The sequence below is a fragment of the Liolophura sinensis genome, chromosome 1 (assembly GCF_032854445.1).
Source record: "Liolophura sinensis isolate JHLJ2023 chromosome 1, CUHK_Ljap_v2, whole genome shotgun sequence".
Lineage (NCBI taxonomy): Eukaryota > Metazoa > Mollusca > Polyplacophora > Chitonida > Chitonidae > Liolophura > Liolophura sinensis.
The window spans coordinates 25,022,794-25,045,285 of record NC_088295.1 but is presented as its reverse complement, the minus strand read 5'-3'; the positions used below and the strand labels follow the sequence as shown (position 1 = coordinate 25,045,285).

General features: G+C 39.8%; 1 protein-coding gene across 2 annotated transcripts in view; it reads left to right on the top strand.

Annotated features, from left to right (window-relative positions):
* The window catches only part of LOC135471333 (allatostatin-A receptor-like), a 31,044-nt gene extending 10,389 nt beyond the window's left edge, over window positions 1-20,655 (top strand). For both annotated transcript variants that reach the window (XM_064750528.1, XM_064750537.1), the window contains exon 2: window positions 15,937-20,655. In XM_064750528.1, the coding sequence (XP_064606598.1) occupies window positions 16,420-17,475 (1,056 nt within the window). In that variant the 5' untranslated portion in view covers window positions 15,937-16,419 and the 3' untranslated portion in view covers window positions 17,476-20,655. The remainder of the gene's footprint in view (window positions 1-15,936) is intronic.
* Window positions 20,656-22,492: the final 1,837 nt, after the last annotated feature.

Genomic DNA, 22,492 nt, shown 5'->3' with positions numbered 1-22,492 from the left:
TGGTATTTACATCAAAGGTTTCGAGATACTAGCTTAAGTAAAGTATCTTTCCAATGATTAAAGTTGTATCAAAAGCAGGAAATTAAAGTGTCCTTAAGACGTATCGTTCGGGATTTGAGACATCTATATAACGTATAAGGCTCCTATCTGCTTGAGAAATTGAGAGTGAAATTGTTTGGGATATACATGTATTAACGGGTTGTTCTTCGATCTGCATAGCTTCGGTGTCCATGGCAAAAGCCTTGACCTGTTGGCACATACACTGTATCAGAGAAGTGGGCTAAGTGTGCCTCTGGGCTGTACAAATTACCTCGCATTTTTCCTATTGTTTGTTGTACATATTAAGCCCCCGTGAAATAAACACAAGTGTTTGTCCTGGGTGTATATGTGATGAGTGTATATGTGAGAATTGATTGTGCTTTGCCCCAGTGATAAGAACATTCGGAGCATAACATCCACGGTTGTAAATATGCTCTGGGTGTAAAACCGATGTCTTAGTTGCAAATTAATATGGTTAGGTCAGTAGTGTCCGACATTGGTCAGTAGTGTCCGACATTGTCTTTCAATCGCTCAGACAATCGATAGGTTTGTGCATGTTCAATTTTGGAAATATTATGTAAAACTTTCAGGTATTCTTCTAAGTCTTCCTGCTATTCAACTTCAAATAAGTAACAAATAAGTACATGTAAAGCATTTATTACATCAGCATCTATTGTGGTGTACGAATAACTGATGTGATCACACAGCAAAATACCTGCCTGTTTGGAAATTTCCATGAACTTCATTATTAGCTTATATGCGATTTAGACACGATGCTGATGCTAATATAACACTACTAATAACGGGTTGGCCATTATATTGGCCAATGTCTATGTAAATACAAAACAGCCAACGCAGTTGTGTCTTTTTTTTACCGTAAAGTGAACAATGAACCCCGAGCTTCATAAGTTTTATGTCACGAAAGTTCACACGAAACCGTCTACAATAAATTACTCAAACGAGTGAGAGTGAAATAAGCAGACTGATGGCAGTTATTGAAATGGGTAGTTCGCTGAATATTTAATAACTTTACAATCATGTTGTTTTAACACACACATTAAACTAATTGCACGAGATACTGTGACAATAATTGCAATACCCTATAGGCTCAATTTTTAGACTTAGTGCTATTCACCTTTCTCATTATTATTGCATGAACACACAATGTCTATTGGGAGTATTGGTTACATTTATCATGGTCACGTTAATATTAAAAAATGATCCAAAAACTATCAAACTTTACTGCTGACTTTACTTTCCGCCATGTTAAGTTCAAAGATTTGATTTTAAACTCATGCAATGACATTTTGCATTGTAAAACAGTCGCTTAATGCGGAAACAAAAAAATCCACTAAATCTTTACCCAAATAGTTTAAATCTTGTTTCAATTGATCTCTACCCAGGCCTGGCTATACGCCAACATGAAAATAAAGGAGTAAAAACGAACAGAGGCCTTCCGCATTTACATTAGCTAGAACCAAGTTTTTTTGCCTTTTTATGAAGCTTGCACAGGACATCTTTATTCTTACGGAATGCTCTTTAGTTGAATTCTGAAATAAGAGCCATGTTTTGATTGAAATAGTTCATGTCCGACTTTAGCTAAGCTTGATTATGGATGGTGCACCTTTCTTGTAACTGTGAAGCATTCGTTTGTACAATAAACTGTGTTCCGCTTGGCATGTGGATTATTCCTGAGGTTTAAATCTCTGTTATTTGATAATTCATCACATGGCTGAAGGTAGCAAAACTAACATTATCCAACAAAACATGTAAGATGAATTGATTCATATAAATTGACGTGCAGCATTCTTTTCATCTGAAGCTCTAACAGTAACATACCTTTGTCATTGCTGAAGCCTGAACACTGCGAATCTGGTTAGACAAAAACTCAAAATGCTTGTTTTCACTTGTTGCCATGGATCCGTAAAGACTATATTGTACTTTTTATCTGCTCAAAACAAGTAGACGTTAAAAGCGTTGCTGCTGAAATTGCTTGAATGGTTACCGGTCTCTCTCTTTCTTACAACTGATCAAGGAATCTATAATTTGAACTGAACAGATCCTACCATGTATATTTATTAGACATATGTGAGGCAATGCATATCTTAGGCCCACACGTCACATGTACTGTACAGTTTAATTGAGCAGCGGGACATGGTTAAGTTTTAAGGTGTGTGATTTCCAGCCAATGGCACAAATTAAATTAAATCTCGACCATAATAATCGGTCCTCCGTTCTCGCGGGGGCTTTTGGGCAGGCGTACTTTTGTTGATCAAGGCCACCTGTCTTTCACGAGTTTTACTTTCAAGTCCGTACATCGCAGGCTCTATTGTCCGTCAGTGACTTGCCAGCTTAGTTGATTTATCCCGAGCACACCGGTTCCCTACATTTATAAAAGTGACCGCCATCATACACTTGAATTGTTACAGATTTTAGTTCTTGAAAAATGTTTAGACAGAAAGTTGTCCCGGTAGCTTTTTAGACATCTCGATATAGATTCTTCCTTTTCTCGTTATATTTGCCATGGATTCTGAATAGCGTGCTCTGGGATTGTTGGAGAAAAATACCAGTGTTTTCTAGCCAACGCGAATACAAGGGGAAACTCTTTTGGGGATTTGACTTCAGCGGATTTGCGTCTTTCATTAAATTAGGTTATGTCCGAGCTTGTTATTCTTGAGTGTAAACACACGAACGTTTATCCCACGGGGTCATTAGGACAGACAGTCATCGGGGTCTTGACCATTCAATATTATATCTGATTTATTCATTTGATTTATTTGATTGGTGTTTTACGCCGTACTCAAGAGTATTTCACTTATACAACGGCGGCCAGCATTATGGTGGTAGGAAACAGGGCAGAACCCGGGGAAAATGTTATATCTGAAGAGATGACATCATTTATTAAATTTCCACTTTAATCATTTATTTTAGAATCATTATTATGAAAGCCAACAGTGTGTTTAATTTGAGAAAAATAATTGTAGTTATCTGTTTTTAATATGAATTAACAGGATTGTCAGGGAAGCTAATCAGAAATTGGAACTTCAGTCAAGGTTTCATCATGGACATTTACTGTTCCGTTTTACCGACGATCCAAAAAGTCTTATACCAGTTGATCAATATAGAAAAAAAACCATTTCTTCTGCGATAGCAGTGCCACTGGTGCAGGTGATGAGTGAAATCTTTAATATCAACCTGAATAAAATTGTCGCAATGACCCCTGTTTCATCTGAGAGCTGGTAGAGATATTATAGGTGAATCAAAGATAAATTTGACAGAACGCTTTGGTTGTTTTTCCACCGCATGTCAAACAGCATATCCAGTTTGACAGAAGTTCACTTTGGTGTTTAATCAGCTGAGTCACTACATATCCATCTACTACCTGTAATTCCGCGTTCAGAGAATCAGAATGAGAAGTTAGTACCTGGAAAACGCGCAAATAATCGCATCTACCATCACAGCCGGGTCCATTAATAACTATAGATATCCCGTGGTATTAGGCAGGTGTGTCCATCGAAGGGTTACTTCAGCAAAGGTTATACTCCAGAAGCCATGTTTTCCGTTAACACTATAACATCTGGTCTTTATATCAGCAGAATGTTATACCTCAAGTGATCAGACAGAGACGTCGTCTGCAGCTGTTGTTGTTGTTGTGGTAATCGCTAAGCTTACATTTTTCAGAAACATTCTTTGTTGAAGAAACCTTATCAGTTTACTGATGATATGATGTTTAAGCCAAATACGTTGAAAGTTTGACATTTAGGTATGGAAAGTGCGCTGGATTAACTCGCTGGTGAAGGCTTAGAGTGTGCGCATATTTAACGCAGTAAGGTGTAACGTACATGTTAAATGGTGTATTTTGTTTTATAGCTTGTTTCCTGTTAAAAACATATCACTTAGTTTGTTTCTGACATGTTTTAGACAGAAATAAAATATTAGCCCTCAAACCCATTTAAATCAGAATAAAAAAGGCCTATCGATGTAATAACAAATTTGCGAAGATATTGGAAACAAAATCAATGTGAGTAAATTGAAATTTGCGGATTGTGTTTTTCGAGACGATCATATTTCCATAATTAATCTGACCAACTGAATGAAACGCGTAGATGCGACAATAAAACTAGATCCAACTTTATTTATTTAAATGGTCACTTCAAGCCTACAAAATCGATTTTGCAGAAAACATTAAACGATGTAGAAATAATTTGAACAGCTGTCTGCGATCCTTGAAATCAGGGTGACCATGTATGAAATGAAAACGAATTGTAGATCTTCGCTTGATGATGCCAGCTTAATTTGTTTGCCAAGGTGTTCACCTTTGTTTAACTTGTTGTTTATTGCTTCAAAATTCTTTTGATTACCTCAGTGCTCATAAAAATATTAAAAGTGATCTACCAAACTTTAGGATAAACAAGGAAAAGCTTTTTAGTGAAACTTGCCTTCGCCATGGGTGTTGGTGATCTCTGATGGATATACATACATATATAGATGAATGGCCCCAAATCCTGATACGACTCATTAATATCTAAGAATGTTTGCTTGCTCAAGATTTATTAACAGACAAGTCCTTAGCTGTTTTCGTCTCATACTGTTGCTGGTATATATATGTAACAGATGGATGAAGAACCAAACGAACTATAGGGGTTTTGTTAAAGTCCACTTATTGTGCAGCCATTTTCGTTGCAGAAATGTAAACATATTGTGTTTTCGTAATCGATATAATGCCTCAAGATCTGAATTTGAAGTGTCCCAACGCTAGAGCTTTTTCCTTATACTTTCAGACAACGCATTTTGCTTTGCAGCAGCACAACACATCGCTAATAAACATGAAGTATCAGATAGGCTTCGATTTACTTATCATTCAAGTCCCTGAAAGTCATTTCAGTATGTTTACGTCACTCTGGCAGGTTGCCACAGACAGAAACTATCAGTGTGTCATGTTAACCAGGCTCAAGTGACGGGATATTGGTTCTAAACTGTGTGATCGCAATTCTGTGCTGTGTCTAACGAATGGTGTCGTGCGATCAAATTCTGTATTAATTAACCTGTCATACAGCGCTCATACCGTTTGTCCAATTCCGACGAAAGCGTCGAGCGTGAACCTTGCAACACGAGTGTTCCTATATATATGTATAAACACTTTGATTTAGCTATTTCCTCTTACGCCCAAAGGCTGTTTCCATAATTAGTTAATTAACCAAATACAATCCCTTGCTAGGCGCTGTAGAAACACAATCCTCCTGGGGTGTAACCCTGGTTTTATTGATGAAGACGGGGAGGTATCTCTGTTACTTCCGCCATTATTCCTCCCGCGGTACTAAACCATCCAGGAGACGGTCAGTCACTCATGTAAAAGACGGAAACCCTCAAAATGCTTGTATCAACCATACTTATTCCAAGCCCTATGTGCTTATCCGCTCTTTAATCCCCTGAAGTGGAGTTGAAATGAAGCGTGATAAAAAGAGTTGAATGTAGGGTATGAACTCTTTGATGCACCGATACCTGTAAAATGCGTGTTCATAACCAGCGCGTCAGCTTATCTCTGTCAGTTCTGTCAGTTCATCGAGTTGTTACTTTCTGGTTTTATTTCTCGCCAGGGTTTTAGTCTGAAACGCGATGAAATATCAAAGAATTGCCCCAATGCTGTAAAGCATACAATTATAAAGGGCAATAAAGTCTTACGTCCATATCGCTACGTGGCCATTCTGTGATCTTCACCTTGGCCTACATCACAGAAGTGAGATAGTAGCGGTCAGTGGACTCATAACTACATTTTTATCAACTCATGCTACTCTGCCACATGTTCAACACACCACTCTTGTCACTACTACCATCTGTAATCATTTTTCCTAACATTTTATGATGAGAAAATCTCATGGGCGCGGACCCCCGATGGTTTGACCTACAGTATATGCCAGCAATCAGATCAAAGAAGATCTCATCAAATGTCCCAGAGGAGCACCATTCAGTCCGCTGTCACTTGAGCTTAATACGTGGAATTTGTAGTACTAACGGCTTATGAATTAGTGGTGTTGTTCATACAACCACTGCTTTTGGTATGTCCCTATATACGTCAAGGAGGGGATTAGATGGCGGTAAATCGTGTATAAAGACGCCGAACATGTCTTAAGACAGCAATACATTTATTTTTCTTCGTTTTAAGTTCCTCTGCTGTTGATTTGGGTTTTTCTCTATATTCATCTACACTGCATATTTCTGATTAACCTGTCCTTTACAATCTTGGCAACAACACGCTGATCGACTTTCATGCCTTACGTGGGGCCCTCAGACTAGGAACCGTTGGTCGATTTCACGTACCATATTTCTTTACATTATATTTTGTATCACCGTGCTAATACACAAGTTCCTATCAAGCTCACGATTTCCATTCACTTCTGTTTAACAACCAAACGGTGCTAATCTGGACCAAATCAACAAGACATTGTGATATCGGCAAGAAAAAATGGATGATAATATCTGATAAACTATGCAAATAACCATACACAGTGGGTTTGTACATCGTTATAACTCACTCTTATGTAAACGTATTCTATTAAAATTCCACTTGCCATTCTAGTCGATGAAATGGAAAAGTTAACTGAAGTTTTGAGGTGAGGCTTTTATATGAACTTTGCTTGTGGAACAACTGACAACAACTCAGCAAGCCAAAATGAATCGAATTACTGCAGTATAACCATTAACGGTCAGCAAGTAAGACACCAGAAGCGAAAATGATCGTGTGGTTGCCAATTTACATGACTAGGAGGCCAGTAGGATCTGTAAGCGTCGCCATACGTTGTATGACACAGACAGTTCTAACTGACACAATACACTGAGAAAGTCCATAGGGAATCCTTTGGCACCTGAATACCTTTCTGTCAGCAAATATTGGCTGGGATTCGCTCGCCACAGAAAAGCCTCTCGTATAAATTCAGCTATCACCTCCTCGTATATTACTTAATGGTAACGTTCTATCGCGGCATTCGCTCCGTTTATACACCAGCAGCTAATATGACTCAAACATCTAACGGGAATGAATTGAAGTCTTTGACTATCTCGGGGGCTCCTTGTACAAATGCTGACCTGCAGTAGACAATTTAACGTTCCCAATGGATTCACTTTACCTTATAAACATTGCCGTGACTTACTTAATAATAGGACTTTCCTGGCTTATGGGGATCTCATTTAAACACAAAAGCGCCCAGGGTTATTTATCGAGCTGAAAAGGCTTATTTCAGTGGAGAATCTTGTATCAGCTTTCTGTCTTCCCAAAGGTTAGCTTCAGATTGTGATCAGAATTTAGCCACGTCTTTGAGATGACTAGTCAGTTCCGGCGCCGTCCATTCATACAGTTCCTTGATTTATTTCTCGATATGTAAGCTATTTCAAGACTAATTTCAGTCTTTGTGTATATAATCGAGCGATTTCACTCGCGCTTAGTTTGTCGATGCAGAAAAATCTGTGAAACATAGACGAAATCAAGCTGATGAGTCTTTGAGCCTTTCAGTCTTAGACTATCTTAGAATATCTAACGCCTGATGACAATAAAGATACGACTGTGTTAATGTTGGTTTATTGTAGTATACCATTAATAAATACTGCATTATGCTTTATAGCGCATCCCATTCAAGCCACAGACGCCGATATAATTACCTGCATATACAGACACTCTCGCTAATTGACAAATTCATGTAAGAAAGGGTCTTTTTAAAATGCTGTTGTACAGTTTCAACACAGACAACTTCGTATGTGCCAAACCTGGTAATTAAGGCATTTGAAATTTTATTCATCAAAACCCTCCTCAACTCAGATTGAGTATGGCTATAAATGGAATGTCTTCATTGTATTGGAAATGCTTTTTAAATTCATCAGAACACCCTTGTATATACAGAGTTCAATTGATACAAGTACACATACAGGCAATATTCTTCAATACGTTTCATGCCATTGGGGCTGGGTCATCCAGGAGAGCATTTGATTGCTTGATTGCAAGATGGGATGTTTTTAAAGTCGTGACACAGATCCATGGTTTTCTATTAGTTAAATCCCGCAGAATCCCGCACACGACTTAAATGACGAGATAAGGTGGTTTATCGCGTTGGGACACCTTCGAATACCCTGTCAAACTGAATGCGTCATTAATCACCATATACCCGCACAACTTCTCTCTGGCATTCCACCCTTGTTCATAAGCCACGTCCCAAAGACGTTAAATACAATACTCCATTTGCATGATGAGTGGAGAATTGATTTCAGTTAGCCTCCCATCCGTTGGTTACCAGATGATGTCCGTGTGCTTAATGAATCTGACGCAATTCTTATAAGCCCTCTCGCTTCACGTCAGGTACGCTTACAACATCTTTGACACAGCTCAATGGTTGCCCATCGACTTTCTGTATGGAGTTCTTAACCCTCATTTGACACGTCGCTAGACAAATTTAACAGACTATTAAGCTCTCATTAATCAGTCTAAACATATTGCATAGGAAGCATTATATATGTATACATTGTGGTCTTCGGATTTGGGGAAGTTCTGAAAAGAAATGCTGTCATCATTCTCTATTTTCCTTTGCAACAGCAGGATTTAATTTATTAAAACTACAGGTTTTTTAAATGTCAACCTAAAACACAAATGAAACATCTCCGGCCGTACGTGGGAAGGTATTCCAGCAACCTGCGGATGGTCGTGGGTTTCCCCCGGGCTCTGCCCCCGATTTCCTCCCACCATAATGCTGGCCGCCGTGGCATAAGTGAAATATTCTTGAGTACGGCGTAAAAACACCAATCAAAAAAAAAAAATATTAGGGCAGGCTCAGAATAAGGTCAAAGTGATAAATGCCAAACCACTGTGCATGCTTAAAATTACACATTATGGTGAAGATGGGCCGATTCAGTGAAGTGGATTAGTTCAATTGATTTCTCCCTATAAACATGTCCATCCACTTCAAGCTGAGCTATTGGGCTTAAGGAAAGTAACGATGGTCTGTAGATGCGAACGTGTTCTGAGGAATCCGCTTGTCATAATTGAAACTCTCTCCCATTTTGAGCTGCGTTTCCAGGTGTATTCAGACGAACTCATATTTGGCCCTGCACCCCGCTTCATTCCTTTTTGTCGGTCAATACATTTGACATTTGACTAAACAGACTACATGCCTGTACAATTCGTGAACTGACAGAAATGCTAGGACTGATCAAAAAGTTTTTTTCACAGTTTTTTGACAGGGGCAAAATCTTATTTGATATGGTAGGACTGATTAGCTCGCTTCTGATACACTAAAATCATACGAGTTAGGTCAACTTTTAGGAATCGCGCACATTAAATTCAAATGATATATTACAGATAATAGTCGTGTATTATTGATAACTAAACGCCGTTTACAACTTCTGAGTTACTACTCATAAACAATCGTATTCCTAATCCACCGTGAATGTCTCTGACAAGAACACATGGGATCTTTGCTGAGGCTTAGATAGTGTTAAGCCTAACAAACTTCCTCTGAGGGAGAATTATATATGACGAAGATGAGAGTTGACTGTGTAATCAGAGATCGCCGATATTGTTTGGGGGAACTGTCTTAGGCTTTTTCTGTCACATCACTGAGCGCTGTTCCCCAGACTGTGACTGATGAGATTATAGCGTTCGTCAGTGTGTTACCAGCTCTGCCACTTTGCAGTGTAAGTATGATGCTATTAGGGGAAACTTTACTCCAATAAAGCACCATGTTTTCCAGAAGGCGACTGTGTACTCCGCGCTTCTCGTCTGTTTTCCCAGTCGATTGGCGAGTGTGGAAAGGATTAGAACTACCGGCTTCAGTTATTGAAAGTTAAACAGCTGTTAAACCGCTAGGACGCTTCGAATAAAAGACTCGATAATTGCGACTTAAAGGAAGTCCGAGGGTCTGTGTACGAAACCCAGTTCCCTTACCATGAACGCGGGAAGAAACAATTAACGATACATTGTACCTTAAAATGGCCTTGCTTCGAGCGGTGTTGTCTCCTAGATTGTCTGAATTCTCCAACGGGTAAACTGTAAACTTGATAAATGAGCCAATATTTTCATCAGAGTGGACTGTAGGCGTCGAGGGTTTGTTCCTCTGCTCCACTGATGTGAAATATACGGCTTACATGCCGCATTAAAGGCAAATTCATTTGTCTTCATGTTAATAGCTTACGTGACCACTTTGAGACTGTGGAATAAGCTAATGTTTGAGTAACATGGAAAAGTTGTTGTAAGAAATGATCTTTGTCTAGTTTAGGCGCTAGCGTAAACTCGAACTCCTTCATGACGGACATCTTTTTCATTACTTATTAATGTCCACTAAAAAATGAGTGGGTCAATGGACAGCCATATCCCGAAGCTATACCCAGTTGAGTCCCATTCTGTCCTCACTGCTTCTTATTAAAAATACGCTTAATTTTACCACAGTTTGCCAGGTGCTCCTACTAAAGGTCGGCCTCTGGCTTTTATCGTTTTATCGTGAGTGGGCCCGCTCGATTGTTATCCATAAACATCAGTTACCACTTGAATGCAATAACGGTATTGTAAATGAATTATTTTATTAATAGGATTTCAGGCAAACATTTACCCGCGCCATCCCTTCCACTATATTACCCCCCCCCCCCCCCCAACTCCACCACCTTCATTCACCCCACTACTTCGTACACCCAACGGCCCATAGCTGCTGTGTTTGCAGATACTTATGCCTTGTACAAAACTTCGGACTTCGGATATTATACTGCCCTGTAATGTAAGTACTGTATATGGAGTGTGCAAATTGCCCAACATTAACAACTAATATCACTAAATAACTAATGTATTCCATAGTTATTTCCATAAACGGTTAGCGCGCTAGCACAGCGTAATGACCCAGGAGCCTCTCACCAATGCGGTCGCTGTGAGTTCAAGTCCAGCTCATGCTGGCTTCCACTTCGGTCGTAAGTGGGAAGGTCTTGCAGCAACCTGCGGATGGTCGTGGGTTTCCCCCGGGCTGTGCCCTGTTTCCACCCATCATAATGCTGGCCGCCGTCGTATAAGTGAAATATTCTTGAGTACGGCGTAAAACACCAATCAAATAAATAAATAAATAAATATTCCATAGTTAGCAGAAATAGATTCAGAGATTCGGTTTTTGCGCAGGATTTGAGCACAGTGTCTACTTGTGATTTTGTGAACTATACAGCGATAATGAGCCATTGTCGAGGTCTGTCGATTTTCTCCAGTCATTTCCATACTGAATTAACGACTGCTGCAACTTGCCTGAAAATTTGCATTACATCGAGTCTCGGTTTGAGCATCTAATAGCCAGTAACGAGCCGTGAACTCTGGGTGTCTATACATTATTGTGAAACTAGATCGCAGTGAACATGCGTTTTCTTCAGAACCGGATAACTCAAAATACAGGCTTGATACTATAACAACGTAAAATTGCGAGATCTAAACCTGACGCTTTCTTGGCAACGCTCTTATTTGCTATCTTAAGACCAAGGTTTTGTTGCCTTATGCGTCACTAGTCTCGGTCGAGTCGAGTGAACAGGCCAGCTGTGTCAGCCCTCACCGAAGGCTCTATATTAGCCACAATCACATTCTTCATTCTTCACGGTGACTTAAAATTCTTAAGACTCGTAGGCTTATCGAAATTTACTCATATCACTGGATGAAGACGCTGTCCCGACAGTTCGCTTTATTTACCAAGGCGAACAAACTTTAAGTACTCGTGTACTTAATCAACTAGCGTCTTTGACAATAATCTTTTGTTCAATAGAGCACATGGACTTTGTAATCTAAACTGAGCGATTAGTTTTGTCTACAGCAGTACTCTGTGAGACTAATAAGACATGACTGGAATTGGTACTGGCCCAAGGTCACCCAAATAAAATTATTTGTGACCAGCCGTCGGGCAATAAATTCAACATTAATCAGAAGCTGAGAAAGACCGCTATAGATACAGCAGACAAATAACCATGGCAGCTCCTCCGATTCAACTTTCCACCAATCCATTGTCCGTATAAAAGTTGTCACCGTACATCAGCCGATATGTATGGTATGGCCGTGGTGTTAGCACATTCTCTGCTGGTTCCAAAGTGCTATTGGGTTTGTAATCGGTATTATAGACAATTCTAGGAGACGACAGTTTTCTGTCAGGCCATTTGTCTCTGCCTCAGCTATTATCAGAAAGGTTAACAGTTGCGTAAATGTTTCAACAAGCAATCATGGTTGAAGTTATCGAACACGAAGTGTTGTCGGAGAGCTGATTGATTTTCCGACTAAAGAATGTTATTTACCAATTGTTTGACAACTTCTGTTGATCAAAGATAACTATCAAATCAAGCAAACAGAATGATTTCACAATTCCAATCGAAGCTATTCAATAAGTATATCATTACAATCAGCAATGACTGGCGCCGAAAAGATGGCCGACCATTGCAGCGATAAGATATGCAAACACAATAAACTGTGACAAATGCGGTGTAGAATAATCAGTGAGTAAATGGCAATTTCCCGAACATTCTGTTGACTTTCTCGCCCAACAGGGGGTACAGGGGAATATTTTGAGAGTAGGTTAAAAATCAGAAAAGCTGTTGAAGAGCCGAAGAGACTCGAAGGGACAGTATTGATCTAACCGCTAACAACACGGGATCATTTTGCCTGGTCAATCGGCCAGCCGGGCCTTTAAAGGGTGGAGCTTGTAAAGGGAGAATAACTAGTGCTCAAGGCCTTCCTATCCTTTTGTCAACATCACGTTACCCCGAAACCAAGAAGGGCTCTTCGCGCGAAAAAAAAAAGCCAGCCGGAGGGCTACTTTACTGGACAATTGGGAGTAAAGGTAGAAGGGAACAAGAACTGGTCGCCATTGTGAGAAATACTAACGTGAGAGAAGAAAGCTAGAAGAAAGATAGGAACTTTAGTTTCGGTAATTCTCAAGAAGGTAGGTACCTGTCCCACTACATGCAGCCTTCAGTCACTGAAGTGGAATTCTATTCTTGGTTTTATGCCATTTCCAGGCAAGTAAATCTGAACGTTTAGAACCGTGCCTATGGGGAAAATGACTAAGGTTTTGTCGGTCACAGCTATGTGAGACCAGCAGCAGGCGTACTTGACAGATGTCCAGAAATGTGGCAGGTTTTCCAATGTATTGCCACAGTATGTATAAAAAAAAACTCTCTTATGTCAAGGTCCGAGGGGTGAAGACAGACTTTCTAGAAGTAAAACCCAGATAAAGTATTGATAACTAATATCGAATCGCTTGAAGTACTGTCAATCTGGAGTTAAACCCTTCAAAGTAGCATATCTTAAATGGAAATTCTGTCACCTATTTAGAATGACAGTAGTGGTGTATATGTTTACCTGTTACCTGTTGTATGTCCCGAGTAAGTGAAGCTCTTTTAGATGTCAAATTGATATGAACTTTTCGAAGTTGTTTGGAAGAAATTCTTATATTTTACATATCCTTAATATCTGCTTTTGCACCATAATCACCATTTTGCACCACTTAGGTACATTGGCACAGATCAACTAGTTACATCGGTAATATAATCAAGAGACCATTCAAGCAGTTGGGATAATGTGGTAGCTAAAATTCATCTGTTTCAATCCTCCCCGTATCCTCTTTCAAATTTATAAAAGTATAGAAAAAGTAGAGTACCGGTAGTTAACATAATACTGTAAAACCTCATCGATTAAAACATCGAAAGATAAGCCGCCAAGCTCAAAATGGACAATAGTTTGATTCCAGCATACTCATCAATAAACTGATTCTATTTCCAGTTGCAGAATATAATCCCCTCATTTCTGCAGACTACAGAATGTGACCTAAATTTTGCAAAAAAACCTTTTTCCGTTTCACCACTTCATCTGAGACAATCTTAGCAGATTAGAATATGTTCCTCAGTTATCTCCTATTTAATGGATCTCCTATTTAATCCGATATAATTTCTGCCCAAAATACATCGTTATTGCCAGCTCTAAATCCTTACGTGAAGTAAATCTTACAACCTAGCCAAGCTGTCCTGGTGGTCGCCAGTCTGAAAATGTACACTTTTCAGCTCTTGTCCCAAAGATTATGTTATGGTGATGGCAGAAATACTACCACCATTACATGGTGTAAGGAGTTTTTTCTAATAACTGTAAGCATGCAATGTTTTGAATGAAATGCTCGTCTCTTCTACGCTTTATTAACATGTTATCTGACAACATCTTTTACGCGCTTGAGACACCGGCACCTCAAACGCTCACTTTTGGTAGAGCGGATACGCCAATGAACATCCTGTCTTGTTATTGCCATCTGAATGTAACATTCTCTACAAAGTGACTTTCTAGTCAAGATGAGTGGAGTCTCCAAGGTATGCTGTGGGCGAGCTCGATGAATAGTAAATGTGAACAGTCCACATTGGTTGTAGCGAGTGCACTCATTGACGCGTGTTACACGAAGTACTTTAAATACTTCTAGATGTATACGCACCAGTATTTTGGAGAAGGGCTATCTAAGTGCTCTCAGTAATGCAGAAGGCGACATCCGGTGTATACCAGCAAGTCAACGCATACAATATTCTCACAGGAAACTTTTCACCGCCACATTTTACAGTGATTTGATTTTTCGGAGCTCAAAATCGGTGAATACGCGCCTCGTTTGGTGCTAAATGCGCAATATATTGGATGAAAGGCAGGTGATTTGGTTGTTTTCCGGAGAGCTTTGCTTAATGTGTATATCATTGGGACGTCAGTGTCAGGCCGCTGGCGACTTTTTGTAATAGCTCATACATCTTATCATCGTCCGATAGTTTCTAATCAAGCTCTCTGTTGCATGTAATTTATCAGTTGCACGAAAAGAATGTTAAAACACAATTCATTCCCCTGTACTAAACACCAGGAGCTCAATTATACTTAGGCGTAGCAGCAATCATCAACTGGAGCCGTCCCTGTAGGGATAACACTGCATGAGGACGGCGCCATTTATCAGAGAGATTTCATTTTACATTTTTAACATTGGCAGATCTCATTTATATATTTCACGAAGGTGTTTCACATAAATCTTTGTCTCCCAACCAACCTCTGTGGAATAAAACACACATACTAGATTAATTACGGTAGGAAAGGATTAATTTCCATTTATCAGCATATATGACCTAGATTTCGTGATTAGACCGTCCTTCACAATCTGATGGACACGTATTCAGCCGAAACATAGCCTGATATATCTGAAAAATTACTTTGTGCTGCAGCATTTGTCAATTAATTCATACAATAACCACATCTATGTTTAAACCAAATCCTTTCATACCTTGGTTTCAGTAAAAGAGGGGTCGGGGGTGGGGGGTCGGGGGGCGCTAGATAGTGCTGATGGTTAAAGGGCTGACTCACTGCGACCATCAGATCCTTGACCAATGAGGCTGTGGGTTCGAATCCAGCTTTCGCTGTAGTGATAAGGTGAAAGGTTTGTAAGGACCTGGCGATTGTCTGCTGCTTACTCCGAGCACGCCTATCATATAAGCGAAAAATCCTTGAACCTGTCGTAAAACACCAAAAAATTAATAGATATATAGTGAAAAATAACTGGCACTATCTACATAAGCTTCGCAAAGATTGTTTTCTTTCGATGTCTATATACACCGACATATGTTTTGCTAAAGTCACACTGACATATGTTCTGCTAAATTCACTGTTCAGAAAAAATGAGAATAAAAAAGAAAGGAAAAAAGGTGCCGACAGCAATGACAGCAAAGTGCGATGTGATAATAAATGTGTATTGTCAGAATTACGTATGAATAGTTGTTTTCCATGTATTTTTGCAATAACATAGGTATTGCGTAACAAAAGCCTGTATGGAGAAATCTATCATATTCCAGGCTACTAGAACCACATTATTTCCTGAATCTAAAGATACGATTGTATATTTTCAGACTGCCAGACCAAATGAGAGGTTTTGGGATGACCGTAGGGGGACAGATGTGTCGGAAACCATGCTGATTTGAACGGAGTTCTGGTCCACAGAGTAGACAGGACGGCTCGAGACTCGGATCCAGCGTAATGCGTGATGACACCCTTGTCGTTGTTGCCTGGTGTACGTTCCGGCCGAAACAGACGTCGCCTCCGGTTTTGTTAAAATCCCCCAAGACTTCCTTCTTGTACTGTGTCCTTAGAGATTATAATCAACAGACAAGCGATGGTTATTAATATAGAACGTTACAAGAGCCAAAATCAACTCATTGTTTAAGTCGTGGTGATCCGTCTTTTGTGGATAGTAAAATGTGAGAAAAAAGAGTAATAAGAAAAGAATGAACATGGAAGTCTTGATCTTGTCTTAAGATTTCTGTCTCATAGAATGCGTGATACTATATCTGTTTTCGGCTGAGATTGAACAGAGCTGCTACGTTCCTTCCACGATGGATTATCTCAATGAAACCGACGAAGCCACGATAGACGAAAAGAACTTTGAACGGCTAGTCCGTATTATCATTCCTACCATATTTGGATTTATCACGGTGGTCGGATTTGTGGGTAACTTACTGGTCATCTTGGTGGTTGTATCTAATCAGCAGATGAGAAGCACAACAAACATACTAATAGTCAGTCTCGCCGTGGCCGATTTTCTCTTCATCGTATTCTGTGTGCCGTTTACTGCCACCTCGTACGTAATGCCTGTCTGGCCATTTGGAAACATTTGGTGTAAGTTCTCCCAGTACATGATGTACGTATGCGCCTACACCAGTGTCTATACACTCGTTCTCATGTCGCTCGATCGCTATCTGGCTGTCGTACACGCTATCCGCTCAATGACGTTACGTACAGAAAAAAATACCTACATCCTCGTCTTCATCGTCTGGGCTATCGTCTTAGTCACTAATATACCCCTTCTGTTTGAATTCAGAGTTCGTAGCTATCCCTACTATAACCAGAACAGGTCCGCTTGTGTAAATTTCAGACATATGAATGATTCGACAGGACAATCCGCAAAGCTATTTCACGGATTTTTCTTTGGATTTGGTTACCTGATTCCCTTGGTAATCGTTTGTGTGCTTTATGGTTTTATGCTAAAACGATTGCTCTACGGTGTTGTTCCAGGCGGAAACCAGTCGGCTGAGAGCATGCGCGCTAAAAAGAGAGTTACCCGTATGGTTGTCATCGTGGTGGCTATATTTGCTTTCTGTTGGCTACCTATACAAATCATCTTTTTTGTCCATTACTACGGAGTACACAGTGAAAATGCGCTATTCGTAGGCGTGCAAATGGCCTCCAACTGCCTGGCCTACATGAACAGCTGTATGAATCCCATTCTTTACGCTTTCCTGTCTGAAAATTTCCGGAAGAGTTTTAGAAAGTTATTGTGTTGTTTTTCAGCGCCCTCACTCAGTAAGAATGACTACGATAGGACGAACTATAAAGGCTTAGAGTGCGCTGAATCTCGAACTACTGCTTTGCAGAGTTACAACAATGTGTAGGCAAGCCACAAAGACAGTTTGATGACTGGTAATAAAACAAGTATATGGCCAAGTTGTTCAAGGTAAAATCCTTCGTGGAGACGATGAAGTACAATTTTCAGCCACCCGTCATAGGACTACCTTTCGACGGACTAAAAATTGTCTGCAGCGCATGAGGCGCTGACTGATCTTGTAACTCAGAATTTCTGATTGACGGCACTACAAGACTGAACGTTGTGCATTAAGATATCGGAATCTTGGGTGTTGTTCATTGTGCACGTTCGAGGAAACGCCATCTCAGGAAGGTGTCCAGCTCATACTATTGGCTTACATTCGCTGCTGTGCGGTTGGCTGTGTATGGCGTCTGATGTTTCCCTCTCGCACAATTTGTCCATCCCCACGTAAAGAAACCGGTGTTGTCGTTGTACTAGTCTGAACACATTTTAACACCGTACAAAAGTGAGAGATATTTGGTTAGACAGGGGTGTACAAGAAAATATCTCCTAAGTTGATGTTGTGCTGCATTTGACTGTGGAGTGAAAAACACCTTGTATATATTGTTTTATCCAAACTCTTCAATCGCTCAATACTGGCGTTGATGGCTGATTTGGTTTGACCCAGACTCAAACGTAAGCTTCCATGTGCGTGTACACAGGAGAATCTCGGATTCGCTTCAGCTGTGGCACAGTGCTGCGAGAGGCAGCATGGTCTAACCATGAACTTTCCCACTTTTTTTCGCTATTCCATAACAGTTCCCCCAGACAGTTCAATGCGCTTGATCGCACCACACACGCTCGTTACTCTTATTAGCATTGCATTTCTTACTGTGGAAATCGACCTTTGTACACGCACAAAATACGCCACCGTTTTAACATGTGATTTGATGCCATTTAGAGTATTTTGGTAGATTGTTCGGTTTATATGGCAAAATATGTCTAAGATTCCATTGGGCTTACTTGCTTGCAGGCGTATGTCGAGGCGTTTTGTTTTGTCATTGTGTATCGGCCATTTTCTAGTCTATTATATAAGGTGAGTACGTCTGGATTGAACATAATCTTATACATAGATTTTAACTGGATTGTATTTCAACTGTGTGTCATATACGACGGTCATTTTATATTAAAACCGTCCTTTCTCATCGACATGGCTGTTATAGTGAGTTCTCTAAGTTAGATTGTTTTATGCAGAGTCATGTTTAAAATTCCCCCGTCTGACAACAGATTCTGCTGGGATCTGAGCTAAGCGGAGACGGAATGTAGCATGTTGTGTGGTATATTGAGCTACCGCCAGTTAGTCGTTGCTGTCAGTGTAGGTTATGTACCGTCACTTATATAGCTGTAGAAGAACGATTAGTTGTCCGTTGGAGATGGACAACTGCTCACACAGGTTATTTAGCTTAACCTGTAAACAAGTTCGGATATCGTGCGTGTATAATCTTTACTACTATTTTTGTCGTGTAGTAATGCAATACTTGTATTTTATTAGGAATACTTGTACTTGATATGTAACAGTCTTAACACTAAGTGGGATTGCACATCCCCCGCACCTCCGTACCAATCCATTCAGCCCCTTTTGGTATTATATAAGTAATGTAGAGACGCTGTTCATATTAGAGTGTTTCCAGGAAATCTGACGACCGTATCTTTGTTAACGTCAAGTGTTTGTTTATTTGTAGATAACTTGACATTGCTGTAAATAGCCCTACAAATATATGAGATGTATGTGTTAGAGTCTGGTTTGGTATGGTACAACTCGTGAGATATTGATAGAATAAATGGCATTATTGCTTTAATGTGACAATTCTTTTGTAATGTGTAATATTCTGACCATTTACGACATGTAAACAGCACATTAGTTTTTCTCCAGTTTGTGTTCAGTCGTAAAACGGTTTCAGCAACAGTTTACTCAATAAGCTGTCATTTCATAACTAGGGCTCCTTTCACAGTACACTGTATATCAAATGGTTCCTATACAGCCATGGGAAGTAAAAGGTTTCCTCTTTATTAAGTCTGGAGCTTACGTTAGACTACTATTGGGCTTTGAAGAACAGGCTTACCTACTTAGCGCAGTTCCTACAAGTTCCAGTCGAAGGTGTCCATTAGACAGTTTGTAGCGTATTGCATGGCGAGATCTTTTGTCTGCTTTCACGTTGTCTATTTGTGTACTTTGTGTTGACCTGATAGATAGAAAGTTCACCAAATAAGTAAATGCATGAAATTTAGTTACAGGGTTTGAAAGCAAAGCTTATTAGGTTGGTGTTTGCAAAGAGAAGTGATTGGATGGTTCAAAGAATGGCTATACTGGCATTAGGCAATCAATACCGGTCAGCAAAAGAGCAGCGAAAAAAAGACCTTCAGTCCAACAGATGATGTGATAATTAGGTTAGATCGTCTCGTGGACCGAATGAATTCACACACTGAAGAAAAGCTCAAATAAGTTAACTTAGTCCGCCGAAGATAAAGTTATTATCTGTCAACGAATGAAAAAAGTGTAACCTTGAGGAGCTGCTGTGGCAGCTGCAGTTTGTGCAGACAGTTACTGTCATTGTCCGTACCCTGCGGAAATCTTCTGCAAAGCTAAAGGCCTAAACTAACACAGTAGGTCAGACTTTGTTGAAGGGTAATAAGGTTTCTACTGGCTGTATATACAGGACAGCTGATTCTATTAGGATGCGGTGAAAATACGACTTAGGGCATTCCATAGTATACATTACCTACATTATGGTAAGCTCTTCCGTCTTATGATTCACGCTAAATCCCAACGGCTTTATCGATCTGGCGGAGACGATAATCCTCTGCCCACGGCATACCACTAAGTAGAATAGCAGACGATTTATTGAGAAAGACACGATAGTAGTGAGAACTGTGAGAATGTCCGTAATCCTTAACATATATGGCAGTATGTATAGACACAGAAAGGTGTAACAGTCAGTACCCATTTTTTACAGTGTATATACAAAGAAAAAATATGCGATATCAAACTAGAGATAACGTAGGCAATATACAAGCGTTCAAAGTCTATCACGGAAACAATGTTCTCAAACCGGTATATCTGTCAGATATTTAGAATATGCCACATTCTTTAGCTGTGTGTTCTTGCGGAAATTCTGTTTTTGTTAGTTACTGACAGAGGATATGCTGGAAGTTATATCATGCAATTTAGCCTTTTAAACGACTTTACGAATTTTAAATCTGACATTAATTAAATCACTCATCATGCAACTTTGTTTCACACACGTATTTCCATAAGGTCAGCAAGTTGTGCATTAAAATTGTATACTTCCATGTAATCTATGTTCATTCATAAAAATAAATTCCATTTTAAAGACATATTCATGATGTTATAGTAAATAACTCGGCTTCTTTCAGAGTTCATGTTTCCAGGGATATTTAACAAAGCTCGGTACTTTTTCTTTTAGTTTTGGCTCATGTTGGTTCGATACACAATTAGCACTGGTTGTCTTTTTCGAAGAACTGTCCATATCATCTTGACAAAAACGGTATACACAGCAGAAAATGTTTCTTTACTTTTCTGTTGGGAATTCTGTCTTGTGAGTTGATTCGCTAAATTCAGCGTGTAATTTATACTTCGGCTTTTGCTGCTCATTCCTCAAAGAGACACCTACAAGGCTGCACAAATTTCAAGCATCTAAAAACTTTTTCATCGTAACCCCTCTTATCTCTGTCATCAAACCAGTCCCAAACGTCTCGCAGGACGCAAAATCCGGAAGATTGCAAATTCAAGTTTAAAAGATCATTTTGGTTCGCCCGGATAGGAAAAACGTGGAAATGTGTTTTGAAAAGAAAGAAGGAGTATAATGCCATCATTTTCGACGTCTGAGCAGAAAGAAGTTTGTTGCGTGCTGTGATTACTAAATATTCCAATGTGACTAGTTCGACTGATAAATGGATATACTGATATATTAAAAATTTGATAAAAATCTTATTGATTTGAGCAGAAAGAAGACCAAGAGGCATGACGTTGGACAGATGTTGTAAGTAAGGTTACCATTGTCATAGAAAATGGTAGAGATGCCGTGACGGAGACGGGACTCCCAGCTATGGGAATTCCCCACTTGATGGATGGGTATTTGTATGTATTCCAAGCCATTTTTTCCTCGGGATAACACAACTACCTCTTTCCTTGAGACTTCAAAACTATTATTAAAGATGAATAACTCTCCAATTTTGAACAAAACCTCTTGGATACAACTATTTTTTGGGTTTTTGGTGGGCATTATATGAGACATCTGCTATTGACTTTTTCATTAGGGTAACTGATGCATCGCGTTAAAGTATCAATTTCTTCCACAGGATAAAGATAAGGTCCGTATTTCACAGTCGTATAAAACATTGGCAAAGGTTTTGTGAATGTACGAGCTGACCGGCGACTTCCATAATCCAACTGTAAAATCGACGAACTTTCCGTTCAAACAGATCCAACACACTTGCTAAGACATATTAGGTTGTTCTGCTAAAATGACAACTCTTGCAGGGAAGAGAAACGACGTTCAGCTGTATATTATGTGGATATTTATTGGTAATAAATCATGGCAAACTCTACTTTACCTCGAGTCGTCTCGTCTTTATGACAGCCACGGCTAGTTGATCGGTCAGTGGATGGTCATATATTCCTATTGTGTTGGCAGTATAATCAGAGCAGGCATCGATCGGCTGGAGAATGCTCCATAAAAAAAACACTTGCAGCCCACTGGTTGTCACAGAGTCGCTCCCATGGGGTCACATGTGACTCAATCACATGACAGCTGGTCCAGGATCAAGGATCCTCCGCTGAGCGATGGGTCCAGCACTTGGCAGCCGGAGGTTAAGAATTACTTGAAAGGAAAACCAGTTGGGTAAGTCGTGTGCAAGGCCGTCTTTGAAGACACAGTGAGATTTAAACGGAAAACCAATGCAACAACACATGAACGCATTATGTGAGCAGCACGATGAAGCCAATTTCCACTCGATGTCAGGCAATTTAAAGTAGAAATTGACGCAATGGAATACAACATAAACACCCATAACGGTTATATTGT